This window comes from Salmo trutta, chromosome 4 (assembly GCF_901001165.1).
Source record: "Salmo trutta chromosome 4, fSalTru1.1, whole genome shotgun sequence".
In the NCBI taxonomy this organism is placed as follows: Eukaryota; Metazoa; Chordata; class Actinopteri; order Salmoniformes; family Salmonidae; genus Salmo; species Salmo trutta.
In genome coordinates, this window is record NC_042960.1 from 65,784,323 (window position 1) to 65,811,776 (window position 27,454).

Genomic DNA, 27,454 nt, shown 5'->3' on the forward strand with positions numbered 1-27,454 from the left:
ATGTCAGATTTTAAAATAGCTTTTCGGCAAAAGCACATTTTGCAATATTCTGAGTAGATAGCTCGCCATCACGGGCTAGCTAATTTGACACCCACCAAGTTTGGCGTTCACTAAACTCAGAATTACTATAAGAAAAATTGGATTACCTTTGCTGTTCCTCGTCAGAATGCACTCCCAGGACTTCTACTTCATCCACAAATGTTGTTTTGGTTCAAAATAATCCATAGTTATGTTCAAATATCCTCTGTTTTGTCCGTGCGTTCAGGTCCCTATCCGAATGGTGACGCGCGGACACATGTCGTGACAAAAACATTCTAAATATTCCATTACCATACTTCGAAGCATGTCAAACGCTGTTTAAAATCAATTTTTATGCGATTTTTCTCGTAAAATAGCGATAATATTCCGACCGGGAGACGTTGTTTACGTTCAAAGACTCAAAGAAGAAAATGGACTCTTCACGTGCACGCGCACCCCCGTTTCATTGTTCTCAGATCGACCACTATCCAAATGCGCTACTGTTTTTCAGCCAGGGACTGCAGAGTCATCAGAGCCTATGGGAGCCTTAGAAAATGTCACGTTACAGCAGAGATCCTCTGTTTTCGATAAAGAGGCTATAGAAGGTCAAGAAATTGTCAGAGAGGGCACTTGTATAGAATCTTCTCAGGTTTGGGCCTGCCATATGAGTTCTGTTATACTCACAGACACCATTCAAACAGTTTTAGAAACTGTAGGGTGTTTTCTATCCAAATCAAACAATTATATGCATATTCTAGTTTCTGGGCAGGAGTAATAACCAGATTAAATCGGGTAGGTTTTTTATCCGGATGTGAAAATACTGCCCCCTACCCTAGAGGGGTTAACTTCAGCTGATAGTCAGACTGTCTGAGGCAGTCGGCCCATCTGTGCAGCCGAAGTGGCTTGTGGCCAGTTCCTGATGCCGACAGTAGTGTTTTGAGGACTGGTGGTGAACAGCCGGCCGTATAGGTTAAGGTGCCACCTTTCGCACGCCCAGACACAGCCCAGTGCTTCTCGTTCGCCCACATAGTACCGTTGTTCAGTGGGGCTCAGGGTCCTTGATGCGAAGGCGACGGGCCTCTCAATGCCATTCTGCAGTTGTGAGAGGACAGCTCCTAGTGCTCCAGCTGAGGCGTCACAGGTGACAATGATGGGGCAGATGGGGTCAAAGTGAGCCAAGACTGGGGCTGGGGTGAGCTGGCTCTTCAGTGAGTGGACCACATCGGAGCAGGCTGCCGTCCAGGGCATGGCTCATCCTTCTTGAGGAGCTGGCGAAGGGGCGCTGTGGTCTGAAAGTAGTGGGGAAGAAACCGGAGGTAGTAGGCTATCATGCCCAAGAATGAGGCACCTGAGAGGCTGAGGTCGGTTCCGGGATGTGGAGGACAGCTTCAATGTTCGACATGAGTGGGGCAATGCCTTTGGCCGACAGGCGGAACCCCACAAACTCGACAGCTGGAGCTGCAAAGGTGCACTTTCCACCGTTCAGGGTCAGGTTGTTCCGCAGTAGAGCACTTAATACTCTGTGGAGTCGATGGTGATGGATGTGGAGGTCAGGGCCGGGGACAACGATGTCGTCCAGATTGCCACCCCGGGTATTCCAGCGAGGATGGTGCTCATCATCACCTTCTGGAAGCAGCTGGGGGCGGAGCTAAGTCCAAAAGGTATGCGTGTGTATCTGAACACACCAGCATGTGTGACAAAGGCACATTATCACGCAGTGTAAAGGTAATGCGCCGCAGGGCCTGCATGACTGCGGTCACGTCTGGGTTCACTAGGGGCCTGTGAGTAAAAACTGTGAGACAGCCCAGTCCATTAGAGTTGGCCAGTTCCAGGAGGTTGGCATCCCGCTTTGCAATGTGAAATGTGAATGATGGCAGATGCTTGGCGCTGTAGTGCACTGGGACCTGGAGGGTTCCTGCAATGTCTATCTTGGATCTACAATACCCACACAGGGCAATGGTGGGCTGTTGGAGTGGTAGGTGACTGAAAAACTTGTAGTAACTGGCAAGGTTGAGCAACAACACCGCAGCGCCAGTATCCAGTAGCAAAGGCAAACCCACCTCGCCCAGCTGCACAGTGCATGTCTTGAATGACACATGGTTAGTGGAGATGGATCAGAATTCAGTGTGTTCATGTTGAGAGCGAGTTGAAAATAAGGGCCTGTTCTGGGTGGATCTAGTAGCTGGGGCAGAACGACACACTTTAGCAAAGTGATTGTATTTTAAACAGTTCTTGCATATTTTCCCATGGGCTGGGCAGTTTGAAGCCCTTGAACTGTGAGAGCTAGCCCCACAGTTGCCACAGCTACTTCTGTTTGTTTGTCAGTGTGCCTGCTGCATGGGCAAGCCGGTGTCTGTGTCCATGCAGCTATCCACGTGGGAGGGCATGCTCAGCGTGTGATCTTTGTAGTGCGCCTGCCCTGGCTGAAGCTGCTATGTGAGAATGGCTGGGGGCCGAGTGTATGCTGCAGAGCTGTCTGTTAACATATTAGAGCATTCCAAAGCCGGTTCAACCTGCAGTGCTATTTTAATAGCTCCATCAAGTTGTAAATTAACCAATTCTAAAATGCATTTCTCCCTTGTCTTTTCACATAACGTTCCCTCTATCAGCTGATCTCGTCCTGAAGTGTCCCGCAGTTACAAGAGCCAAATCCCTCAGATTAGCCACGTAGCTTTGAATGGATTCACCCGGGCGTTGGTGTCTTTTCCGTAACCGGTAGCGTAGGAGGAGCACTCGCTCTTTCCCGGCAAAGTGGTTCCGTAGAAGGCTGACTGCAGCGGTGAATGTAGGACTGATCCAAGCACTCTGAAAATCCTCTGTACCGAGGCAGTGATGGAGCAGCGCTGTCCTCCGCTTGTCAGAGATTCTAGAAAAGTCCATAGTTTCGAGATAAGTGTTAAAACTTTCAAGCCAGTTATTCCACGGGGACTGGAGGTTCGCCAGACACGGCGAGGAATGGTGCTGGTGGTAAGCTGAATTCAGCCATCTTCGTCGCCAATGTTATATCTAGCTTAGCTGTCAAAGAAGGCACATCTGCACAGTTTCACATTGTACATCACACTGTCGTTAAATGACATGTGACACTCATTCAGACAACCCATTCATCCATAAAGCAGCACACTGTCGTAAACCATAGCAACGTACAGTACGACCAACAGCACGCCGTACCATACATAACAGTTAGTATTGTGGAGTAACTACAATGTTGTTGATCCATCCTCAGTGTTCTCCTATCCAAGCCATTAAACTATGTACCGTAATTTCCGGACTATTGAGCGCACCTGAATATAAGCCGCACCCACTGAATAAAAAAAAAAAGCATTATTTTGAACATAAATAAGCCGCACATGTCTATAAGCCTACCGGTACATTGAAACAAATGAACTTTACACAGGCTTTAACGAAACACGGCTTGTAACAAAAATAAATAGGCTTTAACGAAGCACGGCTTGTAACAAAAATAAATAGGCTTTAACAAAACACGGCTTGTAACAAAAAAAAAAAAATTTGCAGTAAACAGTAGCCTACCAAGAAAGTCATTGGTCACTATCTTCCTCCTCCTGTGCACTGAAACCACTGAAGTCCTCTCCTTCGGTGTCGGAGTTGAATAGCCTCAGAATTGCTTCATCCGATATTGGATCGTTTTCATTGTCGCTCTCGTCACTGTTTGACCTTAACCCGTTCGGCAATTTCATTGGTCTAATGAAAGCTACTTGCCGCCAAAAAACTGAGCCGTCACAGAATGTGTTTTTTTGGAGAAAAAAAATGTGAAAGCAGGAAAAATCCATATATTAGCCGCGTCATTGTTTAAGCCGCAAGGTTCAAAGCGTGGGAAAAAAGTTGCGGCTTATAGTCCGGAATTTACGGTAACTGTTTTAAAGTCACCATTGGCCTCATGGTGAAATCTCTGAGCGGTTTCCTTCCTCTCTGGCAACTGTGAGGAAGGACGTCTGTATCTTTGTAGTGACTGGGTGTATTTATACACCATCCAAAGTGTTACTAATAACTTCACCATGGTCAAATGGATAAAAATGTTTTACCCATTTACCAATAGGTGCCCTTCTTTGCGAGGCATCAGAAAACCTCCCTGGTCTTTGTGGTTGAATCTGTGTTCGAAATTCACTTCTCGACTTACAGATCATTTTATGTGTGGGGTACAGAGATGAGGTAGTCATTCAAAAATCATGTTATACACTATTATTGCACACAGAGTGCAACTTATTATGTGACTTGTTAAGCATATTGTTACTCCTGAACGTATTTAGGTTTACCATAACAAAAGGGTTGAATACTTATTGACTCAAGACATTTCAGCTTTTCATTTATTATTAATTTGTAAAAATCTCAAAAAACATAATTCCACTTTGACATTATGGGGTATTGTGTGTAGACCAGTGACACAAAATCTCAATTTAATCCATTTTAAATTCAGGCTGTAACACAACAACATGTGGAAAATGTCAAGGTGTGTGAATACTTTCTGAAGACGCTGTAAATTTGGAACTCAGACCAGCCAATGAATGGTATTATGGGTATTTTGTCATATTATCATAAAACAAAACGTATAGTCATAAACCTAATGGTATTAAAGAAACTACCCAAATCGTTTAATGGCTGTGGTAGAAAAATATAAAACATTCTGCCTATGCCTTGAGCTTATTAATGAAGTGATCTGTTTATTTGTCATGAAATATATATTTTTGTACAATATGTAGCATCCAATGTGATATGCTTTCTCATTCATGTTGTACAATTACCAATAAACATGTTTTTTTTCTTTTTCATCTTTTACTGTAATCGTCTAATTTGTACAGCTGTAAATCCACCCCTCATTACCTTTCAAGGTTTGACAATGCGATACTAAGACCGTATCAAGTCAAGAATGACTAAACGCATGATGACAACTGAGATATGTCCCCATAAGCATGTTTCATGCAGACAGAGTACCACAATCCCTTTAGGCTCAGCTGATAGTGTGTGCACCACAACAGTACAGTGGTCTGCCACATTTATTTCCTCTACAATTCAGAATAGAACACACTACATTATAGAAGAGAGTAGGCCTAGAATTTGTGACGGTCCCGTCCTGAAACTGGTTTAGTAAATTAATAATCACCTTCACGGTAGATGGCAGCAGATGACCCTATGTGACAAAATGACCTCAAACCAATCCCAAGGGAATAATCATTTTACACTTCCCCTTGATTTGGATATATCTGACGCAGACAGACAACAACACTGTTCTGGAATACGTAATAACACAGGGGGGAATTGCTGGCCTCGGTCTTGCAATTTGCCTGACCTACTAACATCAAACGTTATATCACACAGGGGTCCAGTCGTCCAAGCTGCATCGGGGGTAATATCGGTCCGAGTTGAAGCGGGTTACACATGCTATCTTCACAGTGACATTGGTATGACACCGTTGACCTGCGACCATACAGAGTTACAGAGTCAACGGAATTGTACTCCGGAAGAGTCCTGTCAAGACTTGTTTTGGTTCCATCGTGCTCTTTTACGAGTCGACAGGTAACGTTAGCTGGTTAGCAAACCATATTGTATTTGTCAAAACACATTTTGCGTGTTAAACATGTCACATAGTTAGCCAGTTTTAACGGTTTAGTTATCGTTGACCTGCTAACTAACGTTAGCTAACTATGCCTCTCTTCCGGAATGCTCACTTGTTTTTCTGTCGCTAGCCCCGTTTGCTAGCTAGCTAGCTGCCCCACTCCAATCCAAATCTGGCATTGCCAGGCCTACCAGCTCTAGGGGGTGTTCATTTTGTTTAATAAATAGCTAGTTAGCACGTAGCTACGCCAGCTACCTGTTGACAGGTGAACTTAAATGGCTAGCTAACTGTATTGTAAGTAAGGAGTTTAGTTTGTCAGATTTGTTTAACTTTGCTAGGTACTGTGGCTGTGGCCTGTGAAACTAGCAGCTGTCGGAGAGATGATCCATGCTAGCTAATCCTGCTTCATTGTTTTTATTTGCTAGACCTTGACTAAAGTATGTCTTGCCCATGCACATCGGCCGCGAGGATATTCTTGAATTCAGCACAGAGAGGTAAGAACACATTGCAATCTTGAGAATTTGTAATAACTACAGTTACTTATTGGCATTACATCTTAAACGCTTCTGCTAGCTAGCTAACTTGCTAACCTGCAAAGTACAGTGCCTTCGCAAAGTATTCACACCACCTCACTTTTTACACATTTTGTTGTTACAATGTGAGATAGTTGACAAAAAAAATGACAATCTACACAAAATGGAAAGAAAAATTAAAACTTTTTTTTTTTAATATGGAAAATAACACTAACCTTGATTAGATAAGTATTCAACCCCCTTAGTCAATACGTGTTAGAATCACCTTTGACAGCGATTACAGCTGTGTGTCTTTCTGGGTAAGTCTCCAAGAGCTTTGCACACCTGGATTGTGCAATTTTTGTCCATTTATTCTTTTAAAAATGATTTAAGCTCGGTCAAGTGGGTTGTTGATTATTGCTAGACAGCCATTTTCAAGTCTTGCCATAGATTTTCAAGACAATTTAAGTCTAAACTGTAACTAGGCCACTCAGAAACATTCAATGTTGTGTTGGTAAGCAACTCCAGTGTATATTTGACCTTGTGTTTTAGATTATTGTCCTGCTGAAAGTTGAATTTGTGTCCCAGTGTCTGTTTGCCTGTGCTTAGCTCTATTCCGTGTCTTTTTATCCTAAACAAAACTCCCTAGTCCTTGCCGATGACAAGCATACCCATAACATGATGCAGCTACTACCAGGCTTGAAAATAGGAGGAGTGGATGTATTGTGTTGGATTTGCCCAAAACATAATGCTTTTTATTCAGGACATAAAGTACATTTCTTTGCTACATTTTTTGGCAGTTTTACCTTAGTGCCTTTTTACAAACAGAGTTCATTCTTTCTTTTCACTCTGTCATTTATGTTAGTATTGTGGAGTAACTACAGTGTTATTGTTACATCCTCAGTTATCTCATATCACAGCCTTGAACGCGTACAGATAATTATATGTGTGGGGTATAGAGATGGGGATGTCATTTAAAAATCTTGTTAAACGCTATTATTGCACACAGAGTGAGTCCATGCAACTTATTATGTGACTTGTTAAGCACATTTTGACTCCTGAACTTATTTAGGCCATAACAAAGGGGTTGAATACTTATTGACTCAAGACATTTCAGCTTTTCATTTTTTATTAATGTATAAAAATGTCTAAACGTAATTCCACTCTGACATTGTGGGGTATTGAGTTTATATCAGTGACACAAAATATCAATGTAATCGATTTTAAATTCATGCTGTAACAACAATGTGGGAAAAGTTATGGTGTGAAGGCACTGTAGCTAGCTCCACTTCAGTGGATAAGCTAAAGTTATGTGACGTTGACCTCGTGAACCATGCCGTGTTCATGTGATAGTCGGAACTAGGGAACTGAATTCTCCGACTTGGTAACTGGTTAAATGTTGTATAACTACAACCAGTTAGCAAGTCTGAAATGTCAGACTTTCCTAGTTCCGACTAGCACGTGGACGCAGCACAAGTTTTGAAAACAGGTCACCTGTTGCATCCATTTATGATACGTGGTGTGAGAAAATTTAGAGCGACGTCACAAATGCGGCATTCATGAGGTGGCAGCTAGCTATATTTCCATAATACCAATTGTTGATGTTGACATAGGGCGAGTTTGTTTTTGAAATGTCAAAGTTGATGGATTATAACACCGGCCTAAACATTTGGTTGCATGGTGTTTCTGTTGTACAGGGCTGTCTGGTTCTCGGGTTCAGCTCTATGCTTTGAGCAGACCTGGTTGGGGTTTTCGTGAAGCTCCTCTACCTCGCATAGTCCGAGTGAGATCCTTCCATGAAAGTGCAGTATGTTTTGCCTCTAAAGATGGAACGACTAAGGATGGATCCAGCGACGGTGGAAAGGTAAACTTGATTCCACTGGATTGTGACATGTCTCTTTGACTCTTTTTTTTTCTTCTTCTTTATTTAAGAATGAATCACACACTGGTGACTAGCTTGGACCCAGATCAGTTTGTGCTGTCTTTCAAATGGCTATGGTCATTGCCAAACATGGCATAACAACGTGGAAGGACAGCATAAACAGATCTGGGAACAAGCTAAGTGATGACAGCCATAATTTAATGACTGAACTGAAATGGAATTAAACCCTAAACCCTGACAAGACACAAGAATAGACTTTCTAATAAATGAAATGTGCCGAATACAAGTGTAGATAGACTTTACAGTGAAATGCTTACTTAAGAGCCTTTTCCCAACAATGCAGAGTTTAAAAGTAAGAAAATTAGCAAAATAAAAAAGGAAATAGGAACACAGTAAAAATAACAATAACAAGGCAATATACAAGGAGTACCAGTACAGAGTCAATGGCCAGGGGCACGAAGTGATTGAGGTAATATGTACATGTAGGTAGTGGTAAAAATGACTAACCAATCAGGATAGATAATAAAGAGTAGCAGCAGCGTGTGTGAAGAGTGTCAGTGTAGTGTATTGGTGTGTCAGTGTAGTGTATTGGTGTGTCAGTGTAGTGTATTGGTGTGTCAGTGTAGTGTATTGGTGTGTCAGTGTAGTGTATCGGTGTGTCGGAGAGTCAGTTGCGGTGTGTCGGAGAGTCAGTGTGGAGTGTGCATAGTCAGTGTTGTATGTGAGTGTGCATAGAGCCAGTGTAATACATGCTATAACCTCAGTGGTTTCAATAAGTGATAGCTACTGTACATAGAAACAAGCTTCTGTGTCTAAATTATGTTTTTCTGCTGTGTTGCATTCATGATACAATCTCTCTCTCTTTCTTTTGTGTCCATCATATGCAGAAGAGCATCAGTGAAGGAAAGAGATTGTCGGGCTCTTCTGGTGGATCAGGGAAGGGGGGTAACCAGCTGCACTGTCCCAAATGTGGAGACCCATGTACACATGTGGAGACCTTTGTATGTGAGGACCTTAAAGATACTCCATTCACATAGGCTGTGTTTTCTAAAGACTCCAGTTGCAGAAAAAGCAGCCGTATAAATGATTGACTTGTCCACACAGTCACTACTGTTTTTATTAAATCAGAAACCGATAAACATTTCAATATTGTAACTTTAGTTTGTTTCTCTTCAGCGTCAACACGTTTTGTAAAGTGTGAGAAATGCCATCACTTCTTCGTGGTGCTCTCTGAGACGGACTCTAAGAAGGGTCTGAATAAAGAAGCCGAGTCGCCCGCTGAGGCTGTCAAAATGGCCTTCGCACAGAAACCTCCCCCGCCACCCAAAAAGGTACGAGCACAGAAACCTCCCCCGCCGCACAGAAACCTCCCCCGCCGCACAGAAACCTCCCCCGCCGGCCAGAAACCTCCCCCGCCGCCCAGAAACCTCCCCTGCCACCCAAAAAGGTACGAGCACAGAAACCTCCCCCGCCGCACAGAAACCTCCCCTGCCGCCCAAAAAGGTACGAGCACAGAAACCTCCCCCGCCGCCCAGAAACCTCCCCCGCCGCCCAGAAACCTCCCCCGCCGCCCAGAAACCTTCCCCGCCGCCCAGAAACCTCCCCCGCCGCCCAGAAACCTCCCCCGCCGCCCAGAAACCTCCCCCGCCGCCCAGAAACCTCCCCCGCCGCACAGAAACCTCCCTCGCCACACAGAAACCTCCCCCGCCACCCAAAAAGGTACGAGCACAGAAACCTCCCCCGCCGCACAGAAACCTCCCCCGCCGCACAGAAACCTTCCCCGCCACCCAGAAACCTTCCCCGCCGCACAGAAACCTTCCACGCCACCCAGAAACCTCCCCCGCCACCCAGAAACCTCCCCCGCCACACAGAAACCTCCCCCGCCGCCCAGAAACCTCCCCCGCCGCCCAGAAACCTCCCCCGCCGCCCAAAAACGTACGAGCACAGAAACCATCCCAGCCGCAAAGAAATCTTCCCCGCCGCACAGAAACCTTCCCCGCCGCACAGAAACCTCCCCCGCCGCACAGAAACCTCCCCCGCCGCACAGAAACCTCCCCCGCCGCACAGAAACCTTCCCCGCCGCACAGAAACCTTCCCCGCCGCACAGAAACCTCCCCCGCCGCACAGAAACCTCCCCCGCCGCACAGAAACCTCCCCCGCCGCACAGAAACCTTCCCCGCCGCGCAGAAACCTCCCCCCGCCGCACAGAAACCTCCCCCGCCGCACAGAAACCTCCCCCGCCGCACAGAAACCTCCCCCGCCGCACAGAAACCTTCCCCGCCGCACAGAAACCTCCCCCGCCACCCAAAAAGGTACGAGCACAGAAACCTCCCCCGCCGCCCAGAAACCTCCCCCGCCGCCCAGAAACCTCCCCCGCCACCCAAAAAGGTAGGAGCACCAACGACGACAAACAACAACTGGTTCTAGTTTCTATGATGTAATGATTATCTTTAAACAGGAATTACTATGGTAATGCTGCAGGTATACTTGGTGTTGTCATTAAGCAATAACGCCCGAGGAGGTGTGGTATATGGCCAATATACCACGGCTAAGGGCTGTTCTTAGGCACGACTACGCAACGTGGAGTACATTGGCCATATACCACAAACCCCTGAGGTGTCTTATTTAGAGGTTGACCGATTATGATTTTTCAACACCGATACCGATGATTGGAGGACCAAAAAAGCTGATACCGATTAATCGGCCGATTTTCTTACATTTATTTGTAATAATTACAATTACAAGAATACTGAATGAACACTTATTTTAACTTAATATAAAGCTTCCGTCCCTCTCCTCGCTCCTACCTGGGCTCAAACCAGGAACACATCGGCAGGGGCGGCAGGGTAGGGGCGGCAGGGTAGCCTAGTGGTTAGAGCGTTTGGCTAGTAACCAAAAGGTTGCAAGTTCGAATCCCCGCGCTGACAAGGTACAAATCTGTCGTTATGCCCCACCGGGTTAACAAGGCAGTTAACCCGGTTAACCCGGCCGACATTGAAAATAAGAATTTGTTCTTAACTGACTTGCCTTGTTAAATAAAGGTAAAATAGAATAAAAATAAATTTAAAAAATTGACAACAGCCACCCTCGAAGCAGCGTTACCCATGCAGAGCAAGGGGAACAACTACTCCAAGTCTCAGAGCGAGTGACGTTTTGAAATGCTATTAGCGCGCACCCGGCTAACTAGCTAGCCATTTCACATCGGTTACACCAGGCTAATCTTGGGAGTTGATAGGCTTGAAGTCATAAACAGCGCAATGCTTGAAGAATTGCGAAGGGCTGCTGGCAAAACGCACGAAAGTGCTGTTTGAATGAATGCTTACGAGCCTGCTGGTGCCTATCACCGCTCAGTCAGACTGCTCTATCAAATATCAAATCATAGACTTAATTATAATATAATAAACACACAGAAATACGAGCCTTAGGTCATTAATCTGGTCGAATCCGGAAACTATCATCTCGAAAACAAAACGTTTATCTTTTCAGTGAAATAGGGATTTTATTTTATCTAACGGGTGGCATCCCTAAGTCTAAATATTCCTGTTACATTGCACAACCTTCAATGTTATGTCATAATTACGTAAAATTCTGGCAAATTAGTTCGCAACGAGCCAGGCGGCCCAAAATGTTGCATATACCCTGACTCGGCGAGTAATGAACGCAAGAGAACTGAGACAATTTCACCTGGTTAATATTGCCTGCTAATCTGGATTTCTTTTAGCTAAATATGCAGGTTTAAAAATATATACTTCTGTGTATTGATTGTAAGAAAGGCATTGATGTTTATGGTTAGGTACAGTCGTGCAACGATTGTGCTTTTTTTCACAAATGCGCTTTTGTTAAATCATCCCCCGTTTGGCAAAGTTGGCTGTCTTTGTTAGGAAGACATAGTATTCACACAGTTCGCAACGAGCCAGGCGGCCCAAACTGCTGCATATACCCTGACTCTGTTGCAGAGGTGACACATTTTCCTTAGTTAAAAGAAATTCATGTTAGCAGGCAATATTAACTAAATATGCATGTTTAAAAATATATACTTGTGTATTGATTTTAAGAAAGACATTGATGTTTATGGATAGGTACACGTTGGAGCAACGACAGTCCTTTTTCGCGAATGCGCACCGCATCGATTATATGCAACGCAGGACAGGCTAGATAAACTAGTAATATCATCAACCATGTGTAGTTAAATAGTGATTATGATTGATTGTTTTTTATAAGGTTTAATGCTAGCTAGCAACTTACCTTGGCTTCTTACTGCATTCGCGTAACAGGCAGGCTCCTCATGGAGTGCAATGTAAAGCAGGTGGTTAGAGCGTTGGACTAGTTAAACGTAAGGTTGCAAGATTGAATCCCCAAGCTGACAAGGTAAAACTCTGTCGTTCTTCCCCTGAACAAGGCAGTTAACCCACCGTTCCTAGGCCGTCTTTGAAAATAAGAATGTGTTCTTAACTGACTTGCCTAGTTAAAAAATATGATATAAAAAAAATACAAATCGGTGGCCAAAAATACCGATTACCGATTGTTATGAAAACTTGAAATCAGCCCTAATTAATCGGCCATTCCGATTAATCAGTCGACCTATAGTCTTATTGCTATTATAAACTGGTTACCAACATAATTAGAGCAGTTCAAATAAATGTTTTGTCATACCCGTGGTATACGGTCTGATATACCACAGCTGCCAGCCAATCAGCATTCAGGGCTCGAACCACCCAGTTTCTAATGCATTATGATACAGTTAATGTATTGTTAGACTTGTCATGAAGAGCAAGTATAACCACGTAATATTGTCTTATAGTCGATGATGAACCTGCCTTTCAGATCTATGCCTACCTGGACAAGTACGTAGTGGGTCAGTCCTATGCTAAGAAGGTGCTGGCGGTAGCTGTGTATAATCACTACAAGAGAATCTACAACAACATCCCTGCTGGGAGCAGACAGGTGGAGGTGGAGAAACAGGCCTCGCTCACACCACGAGGTCAGTAGTGCAGTCTACTGTTGGTTAGAAACAGGCCTCGCTCACACCACGAGGTCAGTAGTGCAGTCTACTGTTGGTTAGAAACAGGCCTCGTTCACACCACGAGGTCAGTAGTGCAGTCTACTGTTGGTTAGAAACAGGCCTCGCTCACACCACGAGGTCAGTAGTGCAGTCTACTGTTGGTTAGAAACAGGCCTCGCTCACACCACGAGGTCAGTAGTGCAGTCTACTGTTGGTTAGAAACAGGCCTCGTTCACACCACGAGGTCAGTAGTGCAGTCTACTGTTGGTTAGAAACAGGCCTCGTTCACACCACGAGGTCAGTAGTGCAGTCTACTGTTGGTTAGAAACAGGCCTCGTTCACACCACGAGGTCAGTAATGCAGTCTACTGTTGGTTAGAAACAGGCCTCGTTCACACCACGAGGTCAGTAGTGCAGTCTACTGTTGGTTAGAAACAGGCCTCGTTCACACCACGAGGTCAGTAGTGCAGTCTACTGTTGGTTAGAAACAGGCCTCGTTCACACCACGAGGTCAGTAGTGCAGTCTACTGTTGGTTAGAAACAGGCCTCGTTCACACCACGAGGTCAGTACAGTTACAGTCTACTGTTAGTTAGAAACAGGCCTCGTTCACACCACGAGGTCAGTACAGTTACAGTCTACTGATAGTTAGAAACAGGCCTCGTTCACACCACGAGGTCAGTACAGTTACAGTCTACTGTTAGTTAGAAACAGGCCTCGTTCACACCACGAGGTCAGTACAGTTACAGTCTACTGTTAGTTAGAAACAGGCCTCGTTCACACCACGAGGTCAGTAGTACAGTCTACTGTTGGTTAGAAACAGACCTCCTTCACACCACGAGGTCAGTACAGTTACAGTCTACTGTTAGTTAGAAACAGGCCTCGTTCACACCATGAGGTGAGTACAGTTACAGTCCACTGTTAGTTAGAAACAGGCCTCGTTCACACCACGAGGTCAGTAGTGCAGTCTACTGTTGGTTAGAAACAGGCCTCGTTCACACCATGAGGTCAGTACAGTTACAGTCTACTGTTGGTTAGAAACAGGCCTCGTTCACACCATGAGGTCAGTACAGTTACAGTCTACTGTTGGTTAGAAACAGGCCTCGTTCACACCACGAGGTCAGTACAGTTACAGTCTACTGTTAGTTAGAAACAGGCCTCGTTCACACCACGAGGTCAGTACAGTTACAGTCTACTGTTAGTTAGAAACAGGCCTCGTTCACAACATGAGGTCAGTAGTACAGTCTACTGTTAGTTAGAAACAGGCCTCGTTCACAACATGAGGTCAGTACAGTTACAGTCTACTGTTAGTTAGAAACAGGCCTCGTTCACAACATGAGGTCAGTACAGTTACAGTCATTTGGTTGAACACGTTGTAAAATAGTAAATCACCCCCCCCCCCTCCAGAGTTTCCAGAAAACGTAGACCGGTCAAATTTTTAAGTTTGCTTACTTCAGAATAGTAGAATTTCATTCGGCAACAGTGTTATACTTTCATTATTATGAACAAAGAACCAACCAGTGTTTTCTAGAATGTGCTGAAACTCCTGTTCAGATGTCAGTCACCTCCCAAGGTGCTCTCGTCTGTATAATTTGCCATTTGTTCATTGATTTACTTTTACACCCACGCTCAACATCTTAAATGGACGATGATAATGGATCTAACAAGTTGATAACGACAGGAATCAACAGTGGGATCTGATACTCTCTTACAGGCCTGTAGTGATAATAATAATGATGATGTCTTCCTCTCTGTAGAGCTAGAGACGAGAAGGCGGGAGGATGAGTACAGATTCACAAGTAAGTGATTTGATTGGTCCTCCTTACATAGCTTTCTCCGTATCATTGGCTATTTTAAACATGTCACTTTTTTAGATTTTTTTTTTTAAAGAATTGCTCAAATGCCGAAGTTTACAGACAAATTTATAGTATCTTGTTGTCAATGACTTGTCGTTTTTGCGGGTGTGTTAGATGAATTATTTTATGAATGATTTGTCATGTATGATTTTAAGGTAATAAATAGTGGTGGTGTAAAAAACGATAGTTACATTTCGGGATATTATTTTAATGATATATACTATATCTTATCGTTTTTTTTTACAATATCGCAATATTATTTTTGCGCTAGTTTGCTGTACCTGCACCAAAACGTCATAGCTTGTTCTCCATCTTCTGAAATAGGGAGTCAATTAGATTTCAGCACGTTTATTTCCATGACTGATCAAAACTCGTCTTCTCATGACTCTCTCTTGTCCCTCTGCAGCAGACATAATATGATTACCAATATGTTTGGAACATCAAATCACAATAAAATCACAGTGTCGAATCGCAATACATATAGAATCGTGAGAATGGTGTGGTGATAATTTGGTTTGGTGAGGTCCCTCAGTATGGTGATAATATGGTGAGGTCCCTCAGTGTGGGGATAATATGGTATGGTGAGGTCCCTCACTATGGTGATAGTATAGTGTTGTGAGGTCCCTCACTATGGTGATACTATGGTATGGTGAGGTCCCTCACTATGGTGATAGTATAGTGTTGTGAGATCTCTCACTATGGTGATAGTATAGTGTTGTGAGTTCCCTCACTATGGTGATAGTATAGTGTTGTGAGGTCCCTCACTATGGTGATAGTATAGTGTTGTGAGGACCCTCACTAATGTGATAGTATGGTATGGTGAGGTCCCTCACTATGGTGATAGTATGGTGAGGTCCCTCACTATGGTGATAGTATAGTGTTGTGAGGTCCCTCACTATGGTGATAGTGTTGTGAGGTCCCTCACTATGGTGATAATATGGTGTTGTGAGGTCCCTCACTATGGTGATAGTATAGTGTTGTGAGGTCCCTCACTATGGTGATAATATGGTATGGTGAGGTCCCTCACTATGGTGATAGTATAGTGTTGTGAGGTCTCTCACTATGGTGATAGTATAGTGTTGTGAGGTCCCTCACTATGGTGATAGTATAGTGTTGTGAGGTCCCTCACTATGGTGATACTATGGTATGGTGAGGTCCCTCACTATGGTGATAGTATAGTGTTGTGAGATCTCTCACTATGGTGATAGTATAGTGTTGTGAGTTCCCTCACTATGGTGATAGTATAGTGTTGTGAGGTCCCTCACTATGGTGATAGTATAGTGTTGTGAGGACCCTCACTAATGTGATAGTATGGTATGGTGAGGTCCCTCACTATGGTGATAGTATGGTGAGGTCCCTCACTATGGTGATAGTATAGTGTTGTGAGGTCCCTCACTATGGTGATAGTGTTGTGAGGTCCCTCACTATGGTGATAATATGGTGTTGTGAGGTCCCTCACTATGGTGATAGTATAGTGTTGTGAGGTCCCTCACTATGGTGATAATATGGTATGGTGAGGTCCCTCACTATGGTGATAGTATAGTGTTGTGAGGTCTCTCACTATGGTGATAGTATAGTGTTGTGAGGTCCCTCACTATGGTGATAGTATAGTGTTGTGAGGTCCCTCACAATGGTGATAGTATGGTATGGTGAGGTCCCTCACTATGGTGATAGTATGGTATGGTGAGGTCCCTGGCTATTCCCAGCCCTAGTAATAAATAATGTGCACGTTGTGAACTCGGTGTAGCTAGTCGCCACGCTGGACAGATAAGGTGTCCCAATGACCCGGACAATACATTTGTAGTCTTGCTATCTATCCCAGCCTTCGGCCCTGCTCTCCTCATTCCCACCAGGGTTCAAATATTATTCATAATCTTTCAAATACTTTGAGCGTTTGCTTTAGCCTTCCTGGAGTGCCAGATGGGAGGGGTTTGCAGTTTTACGATTATTCTATTGGTTCCATTGCACCAGGCAAGCTCAATCAAGCACATATAAAGTATTTGAAATGATTTTGAATACTATTTGAACCCAGGTTTGCTTTTCTTCGTTTCGGTAACTCCACACTGGCTCCCAGTTCAGTTGAGCAGTGCAGGGTGCATGTATTTTTAGATTGAACTTGGACCTATTGCTGTGATGCAGCAGGCAGCACCACAGATACTGATACTTCACATTATAACTAGAGAGCCTAGATTATGCAATATCATGCCTGGAGGAAAAAAAACAAGACACAAACTTGTTATAAATGTATATCACAATTCATTAATACATTACAAACTTTTAATACAACTCAAGTTGCCAGATCTCAGAGAGTAGGCCAACATTGCATAGCCTGTTTGGAAAAGTTACATTTTAGCGCCTGGTCATTGCCATGAGAGATGGGGAAACATTGACCCAAAATGGATTCCCCTAGCCTGGGTAACAGTCTTTTTCTGCCCTCTCGCCAACTCCTTGTGGAATCAGTCATGGCGAAGAAGCTTGACAAGGATGGCAATGGAGTTGACATTTGGCAAAGAGAACAAACAGAACTGGGAACAGGTTAGAATTCACCCCTGTCCTGCTGCTAAATCTGAACCCAGTTATATAATACGACTGTTTGTTTACATTTGTCATTATAGAACTCCTTCAAATAGCAGGGATCAGTCCCCATGGCAACGCTCTAGGAGCCTCCATGCAGCAGCAGGCCACTCAGCAGGCTCCTCAGGAGAGGAGAGGCGGGGACGTGTTAGACTCCACACACACCGACATCAAACTGGAGAAGAGCAACATCGTGCTGCTAGGCCCCACCGGATCAGGTTAGTAGACGACTAGTGACGTCATCAAACCAGTTCTGGCATCAGTCATGACGTCATCAAACCAGTTCTGGCATCAGTGTGAGAAGAACTAAATGCGTTGTGGCTCGTACCTTCAATATCCTGGGACAAAAAGCCAAGGCACTTCTAATTCATTTTTGAAACCATTTATTTTAGTTACAGACAGGGTACATTATTATATTACGCATCTCATATGTATATACTGTACTCTACACCATCTACTGCATCTTGCCTATGCCGTTCGGCCATCGCTCATCCATACATTTATATGTATATGTTTTTTTCTCTCCTATAGCTCATTAGTACACTCTTGTGATCTATCTATCTATCTATCTATCTATCTATCACAAAAATATAAGTGCAACATGTAAAATGTTGGTTTCATGAGCTGAAATAAAAGATCCCAGAAATGTTCCATACGCACAAAAACGTATTTCTCAACAACAACAAAAATCTCAAATTTGTTTACATCCCTGTTAGTGAGCATTTCTCCTTTGCCAAGTATTTCTGGCTGTAATAAAGCCCTTCTGTAGGGGAAAAGTAATTATGTTTGGCTGGAAATGTTTCAGTAATGAGTGTTCCATTCGATGTTATTATTTATAACATGTTAGAATATTAAAACCTTTATTGACATGGATTAAGGAAAATAAGAAGCAGAATACATGCATTGTGTCAGACCCGTGATTTACAAACAAACATATAAACTGCAGTGAAAAACATCCTTACTGTCCTTACACATTCTTTACTATACTTTCCCAGGCAAGACATTGTTGGCCCAGACCCTGGCCAAGTGTCTAGATGTACCCTTTGCCATCTGCGATTGTACCACCCTGACGCAGGCTGGCTATGTGGGGGAGGATATTGAGTCTGTTATTGCCAAGTTGCTGCAGGATGCCAACTACTCTGTGGATAAAGCACAGCAAGGTGGGTGAATCACAAAATCTGTTTTCTGGGTTCTTTAGGACTGTTTAAAGACATGCTCCGGTACTATGGCGACTAAGAAAATATCTCGCTTTTGGGGCTGGATGTGTCAATGTGTAGTTCATGGATAATCTATGAGGAGAATTACTGTTTTACCTCAATTAGCCACCAATTTCCTAGTTTAAAAGTAACTGTATTCTTGAAGATGTGCCGTGCCATTTTCCCTACATTTCCCCCCCACGTGGGCCAGCCCCCTAGCAATTTGAGTTCTAGCCAATGAGCTTCGGCCCCTCCCATTTGAGTGACAGCTAGCAAGAGGCCTGCTCAGCGTTATCCAATGAGGTTGCACGGCGGGCCCAACGGCTCACTGGACACAGCAGAGAGAGAGAGAGCAATGACGTGGTGCATATATGTGACGTAGTATGCAATTTTGGCTCGTGAGTGCTACTTCCAGATCTACTGGCGAAAAAGTATACAAAAGTACCGGATCATCTCTTTAATAGCCCTCTGTTTTACAAGCCCTAGTATGATGAAACGGGAACTACATTTGGACTGTGTTCTGCAATGTTATTATGCAACTTCCTAGTTCCATAAGCCCCTTTGAACAATATATGGTTTTGTCCTTACCCCTCCGAAAGACACACATACAGGTTGGAGAGTTACTGGGTGCCCGTGGAGCAGTTATTGTGGTGGGTTAAGTGCCTTGCTCAATGGGCACAATGGCAGGCAATGGCATCTATGAGTTGATACCAGCAACCCTTCGGTTGCCAGCTCACTTCCCGACAGATTTTTGCCTGTCAGACCCGGGATTCGGACTGGCAACCCGCCCGTTGCTGGCTCGTCTTTCTAACCGCTAGGTTACGTGCCGCTCATTTTGCTCTTTAGAACAGTATGCAAAGAGCTCTTTCAACCAAACACCACAACTACTTTTTTTTAACTGAGCTAACCTGCTCCAGGGTGTTGTTCCACAGCTGACCCTGTGCTGTTTCCTGCCTCTTGTACTGTGTCTCTGTGTGTCTGTGTGTGATGTATATAGAGGGGTTGGGAATAACCTAGGACAGCAAAAATACCCATTTCTGATTCCCATTGGACGATAAAGTTATATTTTATTCCGTGTTTTTCCTGTACAATAGGCATAGTGTTTCTTGATGAGGTGGACAAGATCGGCAGTGTTCCTGGGATCCACCAGCTCAGAGACGTAGGAGGAGAAGGTGTACAACAGGTCAGTACTGTTTTACACTGTCCACAAGTCTAGTAGATACATCTGGTGTGTAGAGGGAGGTATTCAACACTATCCTTAACACTACATACCTCTAATAATGATACTTTAGTTAATGTTCAAACACTCGCCCTGCCGGTCATCTACATACCTCTAATAATGATCAGGGATGCAAACTAGTCACCTTTAGGAGAAAATTTACGTTTTTAATCCAAAATAGGTGACCTACCTGATTCGTGTAGATCCGATGGGGGGGGAAAAAGTTTGGGCGGGGGTGCTTTGGATCACTACTGGCTGTAAACGAACAAGTGATGCGCGTTTGCCGCTATACTGTCTGTATCCAAGTCTCAGCCAATCGTTTACATAACAACAGAATGCAGCACGCTACTGAAGAGAGAAGAGACAACCAATTTGCTAGTTACAGCATCAGCGTGCACTCTGGGAAGACAGCAGAGAGTAGAAAGGCAGTTTGACAGTTACAGCAGTGCGTCCCCTGGACGATAACGAAGAGGTAGGTGAGAAGCCTGACCATGGAGATGGGGGTGAGAAGGTGAGGAAGTGTACTTCATGAGCTGTAATCGAAAAACAACTGGCATTTGGAAAGTTTGAGGTGAGGGAGAAAGTATGGTGGAACAAGTATTGTTAGCATTTTTAAGTAACGTTATCTTGCTAGGTGGATCGAATTCTCCGTTAGCTAGCCAGAGAAATGTTGAGCAACATTAGCCAACTTAACTGATCAAATAATTTAGTTTATGGTGTGAAAATTAACTGGCTAGCTAACGTTACAACATCAGATAAGCTAACATTAGTAACCTAACCAATTTGCTATATTATTAACTGGTATACGACTCCTTGCCCTTCCTCAAGTTATAACACGTTAGTTACTTACTGGACCCTGGCAATCTGTGAAATGTTGACTAGTTAAATAGCTAACGAATTAACTAACTATCTGTGAACTAATGTTTTCCCTCTACAGCATGTGGTTAATTTTTAGAATGAGAGAATTACTTGAAAATGAGGCGTTGCTTGTTAAACAAGTGGATTCATGGATCAAGTGTAGCTGGAGCTGGGCCTGGCTTAAGCTGGATGCCACTATAGAGGTGAAAGGAACACAACACACTTTCCCTCTTTCTCACTTAAAAAAAGGATAAAAAGGGGTATGCCAGGTGTACTCTCTGCCTGAAATAGATAAATTATGCCAACAAAGGGTATCATGCTCTGCTGGCACATTGTAGAACAGATGTCCACAGGCAGAAAGTGTACAATGTAATAACCTGAAGTGTAGCCCAACGATATTGCTTTTGTTGTGTTGAACTTGACAGTAACACTTGTGTGTGAGTGAGGGGGGGTTATTACATTTTTACTACTTTAACCTGTCTGGGAACGTGGGACGCTTGCCTAGTCAACAGCCAGTGGAATCGCGTTGCGTGAAATACAAATACCTCTATATGCTATAACTTCAATTTCTCAAACATATTACTATTTTACACCATTTTATAGATACACCTCTCCTGAATCGAACCACGTTGTCCAATTTCAAAAAGGCTTTACAGCAAAAGCAAAACATTAGATTATGTTAGGAGAGTACCCTGCCAAAAAAAATCACACAGCCATTTTCACAAATACCCAAAACAGCTAAATGCAGCACTAACCTTTGACAATCTTCATCAGATGACACTCCTAGGACATCATGTTACACAATACATGCATTTTTTGTTCGATAAAGTTCATATTTATATATAAAAACTGCATTTTACATCGGCGTGTGACGTTAAGAAAATATTTTCCCTCAAATGCTTCCGGTGAATCAGCGCTACAATTTACAAAATTACTATTCGAAAACATTGTTAAAATGTAATATTGTCATTCAAAGAATTATAGATTAACATCTCGTGAATGCAACCGCATTGCCAGATTTAAAAATAACTTTACTTGGAAATCACACTTTGCAATAAACGACGTGGTATGCTCAGAAAAATAGGCTAGGCGATACATGTTAGCGCCATCTTGGAACCATCTAAAATCAAATATACTATTGTAAATATTCCCTTACCTTTGATTATCTTCATAAGAAGGCACTTCCAGGAATCCCAGGTCCACAACAAATGTAGTTTTGTTCGAAAAAATTTATAATTTATGTCCCAATAGTTCCTTCTTGTTAGCGCGTTCCGAAGGCTACTCATAATGTACTGAAGCGCGCGGGACTTGTCGTCACAAATGTGCAAAAAAAATATATTTACGTTCGTTCAAACATGTCAAACGTTGTATAACATAAATCTTTAGGGCCTTTTTCAACCAGAGCTTCAATAATATTCAAGGCGGACGATTGCATTGTCTTACTAAACGTTTTGGAACAAAAGGGTTCCCATGGGCGCCCGCGTCATAGTAGTAATGGCCCTCCCCCTGTGACCAACTTCCCAAGCCTCTCTTAGGGTCAGTTTCTACCATAGAAGACTCAAACCACTTTGTAAAGACTGTTGAACATCTAGTGGAAGCCTTAGGAAGTGCTAAATGATTAAGTCCCTGTGTGTTTCAATGGCAAAGCTTGACAATGATTCCACACATCAGATTTCCACTTCCTGTTAGGATTTGTCTCAGGGTTTTGACTGCCATATGAGTTCTGTTATACTCACAGACACCATTCAAACAGTTTTAGAAACTTTAGAGTGTTTTCTATCCGGCCGTGCAAATACTGCCCCCTATCCCCAACAGGTTAAGATATTTGCCCCCCCCCCCCCCCCCCCAAGTGCAATATTTAGATGTGTGTGGCCGCAAGCCTTCTATTATAAAGGCTGTCATGGCTAACTACAATATTAGTGTATTGTTTGAGTAAAGTAAATAAAGTCTAGGCAACAAATACCATTGGATTGCTTTCTTTAATTATTTTGTTGCTGTGAGTCAGTTTCACATGAACCACTTTATTTTACACACGGAGACTGATCATGTAGATCATATTCTTTGTTGTTTAATTAGTTAAAGCCTGCATTTCCCCCAGCAGGGATTTTTTTTTGCATGTTTCGATGCAACAAAAAAGATTTTAGGCCCTCACCATTTTGCATCCCTGAATGATACTTTATTTAATGCTCAAACACCTGCCGTCTTATACATCGTCGAATGATTTTGGGGCGGCAGGTAGCCTAGTGGTTAGAGCGTTGGACTTGGAACCGAAAAGTTGCAAGATCGAATCCCGGAGCTGACAAGGTAAAAATCTGTATTTCTGCCCCTGAACAAGGCAGTTAACCCACTGTTCCTAGGCCGTCATTGAAAATAAGAATTTGTTCTTAACTGACTTGCCTAGTTAAATAAAGGTCAAATTAAAAATGATACTTTAGTTAATGTTAAAACACCTGCCCTGCCGTCCTCTACATACCTCTAATAATGCTGCTTTACTTGTATCCATTAGGAAAGTCTTTCTGTGTCATGCAATGTGCCAGCATACAGATATTTACATATCTGACCTACAGCGCCTTGTACAGCATTACATATATAGTCCTACTGTAATATATATATATATAGTCCTATTGTAATAATAGTCCTATTAGTCTATTATGATGATAGTCCTACTGTGATAGTCCTATTGTAATGATAGTCTTATTAGTCCTATTGTAATAGTCCTATTGTGATAGTCCTATTGTAGCGATAGTCCTATTGTAGCGATAGTCCTATTGTAGCGATAGTCCTATTGTAGCGATAGTCCTATTGTAGCGATAGTCCTATTAGTCCTATTGTAATGGTAGTCCTATTTGTCCTGATGTAATGATAGTCCTGTTAGTCCTATTGTGGTACTAGTCCTATTGTAATAATAGTCCTTTGTAATAATAGTCCTATTGTCATGGTAGTCCTATTGTAGCAATAGTCCTATTAGTCCTATTGTAATGGTAGTCATATTAGTCCTATTGTAATAATAGTCCTATTGTAATGGTAGTCCTATTAGTCCTATTGTAATAATAGTCCTTTGTAATAATAGTCCTATTGTCATGGTAGTCCTATTGTAGCAATAGTCCTATTAGTCCTATTGTAATGGTAGTCCTATTTGTCCTGATGTAATGATAGTCCTGTTAGTCCTATTGTGGTACTAGTCCTATTAGTCCTTTGTAATAATAGTCCTATTGTCATGGTAGCCCTATTGTAATAATAGTCCTATTAGTCCTGCTGTAATGCTAGTCCTATTGTAATTATAGTCATATTGTAATAGTCCTATAGTTGAAGTTGGAAGTTTACATACACCTTAGCCAAATACATTTAAACTCAGTTTTTCACAATTCCTGACATTTAATCCTAGTAAGAATTCCCTGTTTTAGGTCAGTTAGGATCACCACTTTATTTTAAGAAGGTGAAATGTCAGAATAATAGTAGAGAGAGTGATTTATTTCAGCTTTTATTTCTTTCATCACATTCCCAGTGAGTCAGAAGTTGACATACAATCAACTAGTATTTGGTAGCATTGCCTTTAAATTGTTTATCTTGGGTCAAACGTTTCGGGTAGCCTTCCACAAGCTTCCCACAATAAGTTGGGTGAATTTTGGCCCATTCCTCCAGACAGCTGGTGTAACAGAGTCAGGTTTGTAGGCCGCCTCGCTCGCACACACTTTTTCAGTTCTGCCCACAAATTTTCTATAGGATTGAGGTTAGGACTTTGATGGCCACTCCAATACCTTGACTTTGTTGTCCTTAAGCCATTTTGCCACAACTTTGGAAGTATGCTTGGGGTCATTGTCCATTTGGAAGACCCATTTGCGGCCAAGCTTTAACTTCCTGACTGATGTCTTAAGATGTTGCTTCAATATATCCACATAATTTTCCTGCCTCATGAAGCCATCTATTTTGTGAAGTGCACCAATCCCTCCTGCAGCAAAGCACCCCCACAACATGATGCTGCCACCCCCGTGCTTTACGGTTGGGATGGTGTTCTTTGGCTTGCAAGACTCCCCCTTTTTTCTCCAAACATAACGATGGTCATTATGGCCAAACAGTTCTATTTTTGTTTCATCAGACTACAGGACATTTCTCCAAAAAGTACGATCTTTGTCCCCATGTGCAGTTGCAAACCATAGTCTGGCTTTTTAATGGTGGTTTTGGAGCAGTGGCTTCTTCCTTGCTGAGCGGCCTTTTTGGTTATATTGATATAGGACTCGTTTTGCTGTGGGTATAGATACTTTTGTACCTGTTTCCTCCAGCATCTTCGCAAGGTACTTTGCTGTTGTTCTGGAATTGATTTGCACTTTTTGCACCAAAGTACATTAATCTCTACGAGACAGAACGAGTCTCCTTCCTGAGCGGTATGACGGCTGTGTGGTCCCATGGTGTTTATACTTGCATACTATTGTTTGTAAAGATGAACGTGGTACCTTCAGGCATTTGGAAATTGCTCCTAAGGATGAACCGGACTTGTGGAGGCCTGCGATTCTTTTTCTGAGGTCTTGGCTGATTTCTTTTGATTTTCCCATGATGTCAAGCAAAGAGGCACTGAGTTTGAAGGTAGACCTTTAAATTCATCCACAGGTACACCTCCAAATGATTTCAATTAGCCTATCAGAAGCTTCTTAAAGCCATGACATCATTTTCTGGAATTTTCCAAGCTGTTTAAAGGCACAGTCAACTTAGTGTATGTAAACTTCTGACCCACTGGAATTGTGATACAGTGAATTATGAGTGAAATAATCTGTCTGTAAACAATTGTTGGAAAAATTACAAGTGTCATGCACAAAGTAGATGTCCTAACCGACATGCCAAAACTATAGTTTGTTAACAAGAAATTTGTGGAGTGGTTGGGAAACGAGTTTTAATGACTCCAACATAAGTGTATGTAAACTTCCGACTTCAACTGTATTAGTCCTACTGTAACAATAGTCCTGTTGTAACAGTAGTCATATTAGTCCTATTGTAACGGTAGTCCTATTTTAATGATAGTCATATTAGTCATATTAGTCCTATTGTAGTGATAGTCATATTAGTCCTATTGTAACGATAGTCCTATTGTAACGATAGTCCTATTGTAATAATGCCGTTTGATAAAAATGTCTGCTAAATGGCCTATATTAACAGCTACTGCAGTTCAATGTTCTGGCTGGGTGGTGTTGGTTTTTAACCTCACAGCCAGGGTCCTTGATGTCAATGTATGTTTGTAGGTCCTGTTACCTTGTTTATAGACCTAATGTTATACAGTGACTTCAGAAAGGATTCACTCCCCACCCCCCTCTCCGTGTCTCTTTCCCTCCCTCCCTGTCTCCCTCCCTGTCTCCCTCTCTGTCTCTGTCTCCCCCTCTCCCTCTCAAAATTCAATTCAAGGGGCTTTATTGGCACGGGAAACATATGTTAACATTGCCAAAGCAAGTGAAGTAGATAATATACAAAAGTGAAATAAACAATTCAAAATGAACAGTAAACATTACACTCACAGAAGTTCCAAAAGAATAAAGATATTACAAATTAGAGGTTGACCGATAATGATTTTTCAACACCGATACCGATTATTGGAGGATCAAAAAAAGCCCATTTGTAATAGTGACAATTACAACAATACTGAATGAACAATGAACACTTTTATTGTCACTTAATATAATACATCAATAAAATCAATTTAGTCTCAAATAAATAATGAAACATGTTCAATTTGGTTTAAATAATGCAAAAAAACAGTGTTGGACAAGAAAGTAAAAGTGCAATATGTGCCATGTAAAATAAGCTACCGTTTAAGTTCCTTGCTCAGAACATGAGAACATATGTTAAAAGGAACCACCAGCTTTTATGGGTCTTCAATATTCCCAGTTAAGAAGTTTTAAGGTTGTAGTGAAGAAAGCAGAGCTAGTCTGCATGGTCCCCTGTCAGTCTGCTCCTCTGCTTATCATAAATGATTCCCACCTCACTGAACACTCTCTTGCTTGGGACCGAAGAAGGTGAGGACAGAGGTAACTTCTTTGCCAGTGGAGCGAGTGATTGAAATTTATCCTCATTCTGCTTCCACCACTCCAAAGGCAAGCCGCTTTTTCTGTCAATGACAGGCTCTGTGAGGTAACGCTTCAACTCAGTTTCAAAACTGCACTGGACTTCAGCCCTGCCCTCTTGGCTTCCAAGAATTCTAGCGTAGAGGCTGTCCACCAGACTGGGTGGCTGATCTACCTGGACTCTGCTTTTTTTGCATCTGGATGTGTGTCCTCCTCTTCACTCATCCCATCTGCTGTGGCTCTGGTATTTGGTTTCTTTAGTAGGTCAGACTCCTCCTTCAGCCACTCTTTTGCTTTCTCTAGTGTTGTCCCTGAGGTGAAGGCTTAGCTCTTGTAACGTGGATCCTGGACAGTTGCCAGCACCAGGCACTTTGTCTCCTCGGCCTTGGAGAACCTCCTTTTCAGACTGTCCAACATGGTCTTCCGTAAAGTTTTGATGCCTTGAGTAGAAGAACCCTCCTGCTGCAGCATCAGCTTCAGCTTCAGCACCGACACACTGGGGATGATGCATGCTGCTGTAGAGTTGGAGTGGCTCATCTCCACTGTCACCTCCTCCGTAGGTGCCAGAGTCTCAATTAGGTTAGAGACAATGTCCCACTGTGCAGCAGACAAACTGCTGATGTGTCCGTATTCACCTGCATACACATTCAGTGCCCACCTCTGTTCAAACATCTTCTGCAACATGTGTAGTGTTGACTTCCAGTGAGTTTGAACTGCTTGCATG

At 42.9% G+C, this 27,454-nt stretch overlaps 1 protein-coding gene across 2 annotated transcripts in view; it reads left to right on the forward strand.

Annotated features, from left to right (window-relative positions):
• Positions 1-5,230: 5,230 nt before the first annotated feature.
• Positions 5,231-27,454, forward strand: part of clpxb (caseinolytic mitochondrial matrix peptidase chaperone subunit Xb) — a 41,641-nt gene continuing 19,417 nt past the window's right edge. The window contains exons 1-10 of one of the 2 annotated variants that reach the window (XM_029751839.1): positions 5,231-5,547; positions 6,013-6,081; positions 7,797-7,963; positions 8,869-8,986; positions 9,158-9,312; positions 12,806-12,962; positions 14,738-14,779; positions 17,452-17,628; positions 18,406-18,570; positions 19,701-19,789. In XM_029751839.1, coding sequence (XP_029607699.1) covers positions 6,027-6,081; positions 7,797-7,963; positions 8,869-8,986; positions 9,158-9,312; positions 12,806-12,962; positions 14,738-14,779; positions 17,452-17,628; positions 18,406-18,570; positions 19,701-19,789 — 1,125 coding nt within the window. In that variant the 5' untranslated portion in view covers positions 5,231-5,547; positions 6,013-6,026. Of the gene's footprint in view, positions 5,561-6,012; positions 6,082-7,796; positions 7,964-8,868; positions 8,987-9,157; positions 9,313-12,805; positions 12,963-14,737; positions 14,780-17,451; positions 17,629-18,405; positions 18,571-19,700; positions 19,790-27,454 lie in introns of both variants that reach the window. The other variant, XM_029751837.1, reaches the window with a different exon arrangement.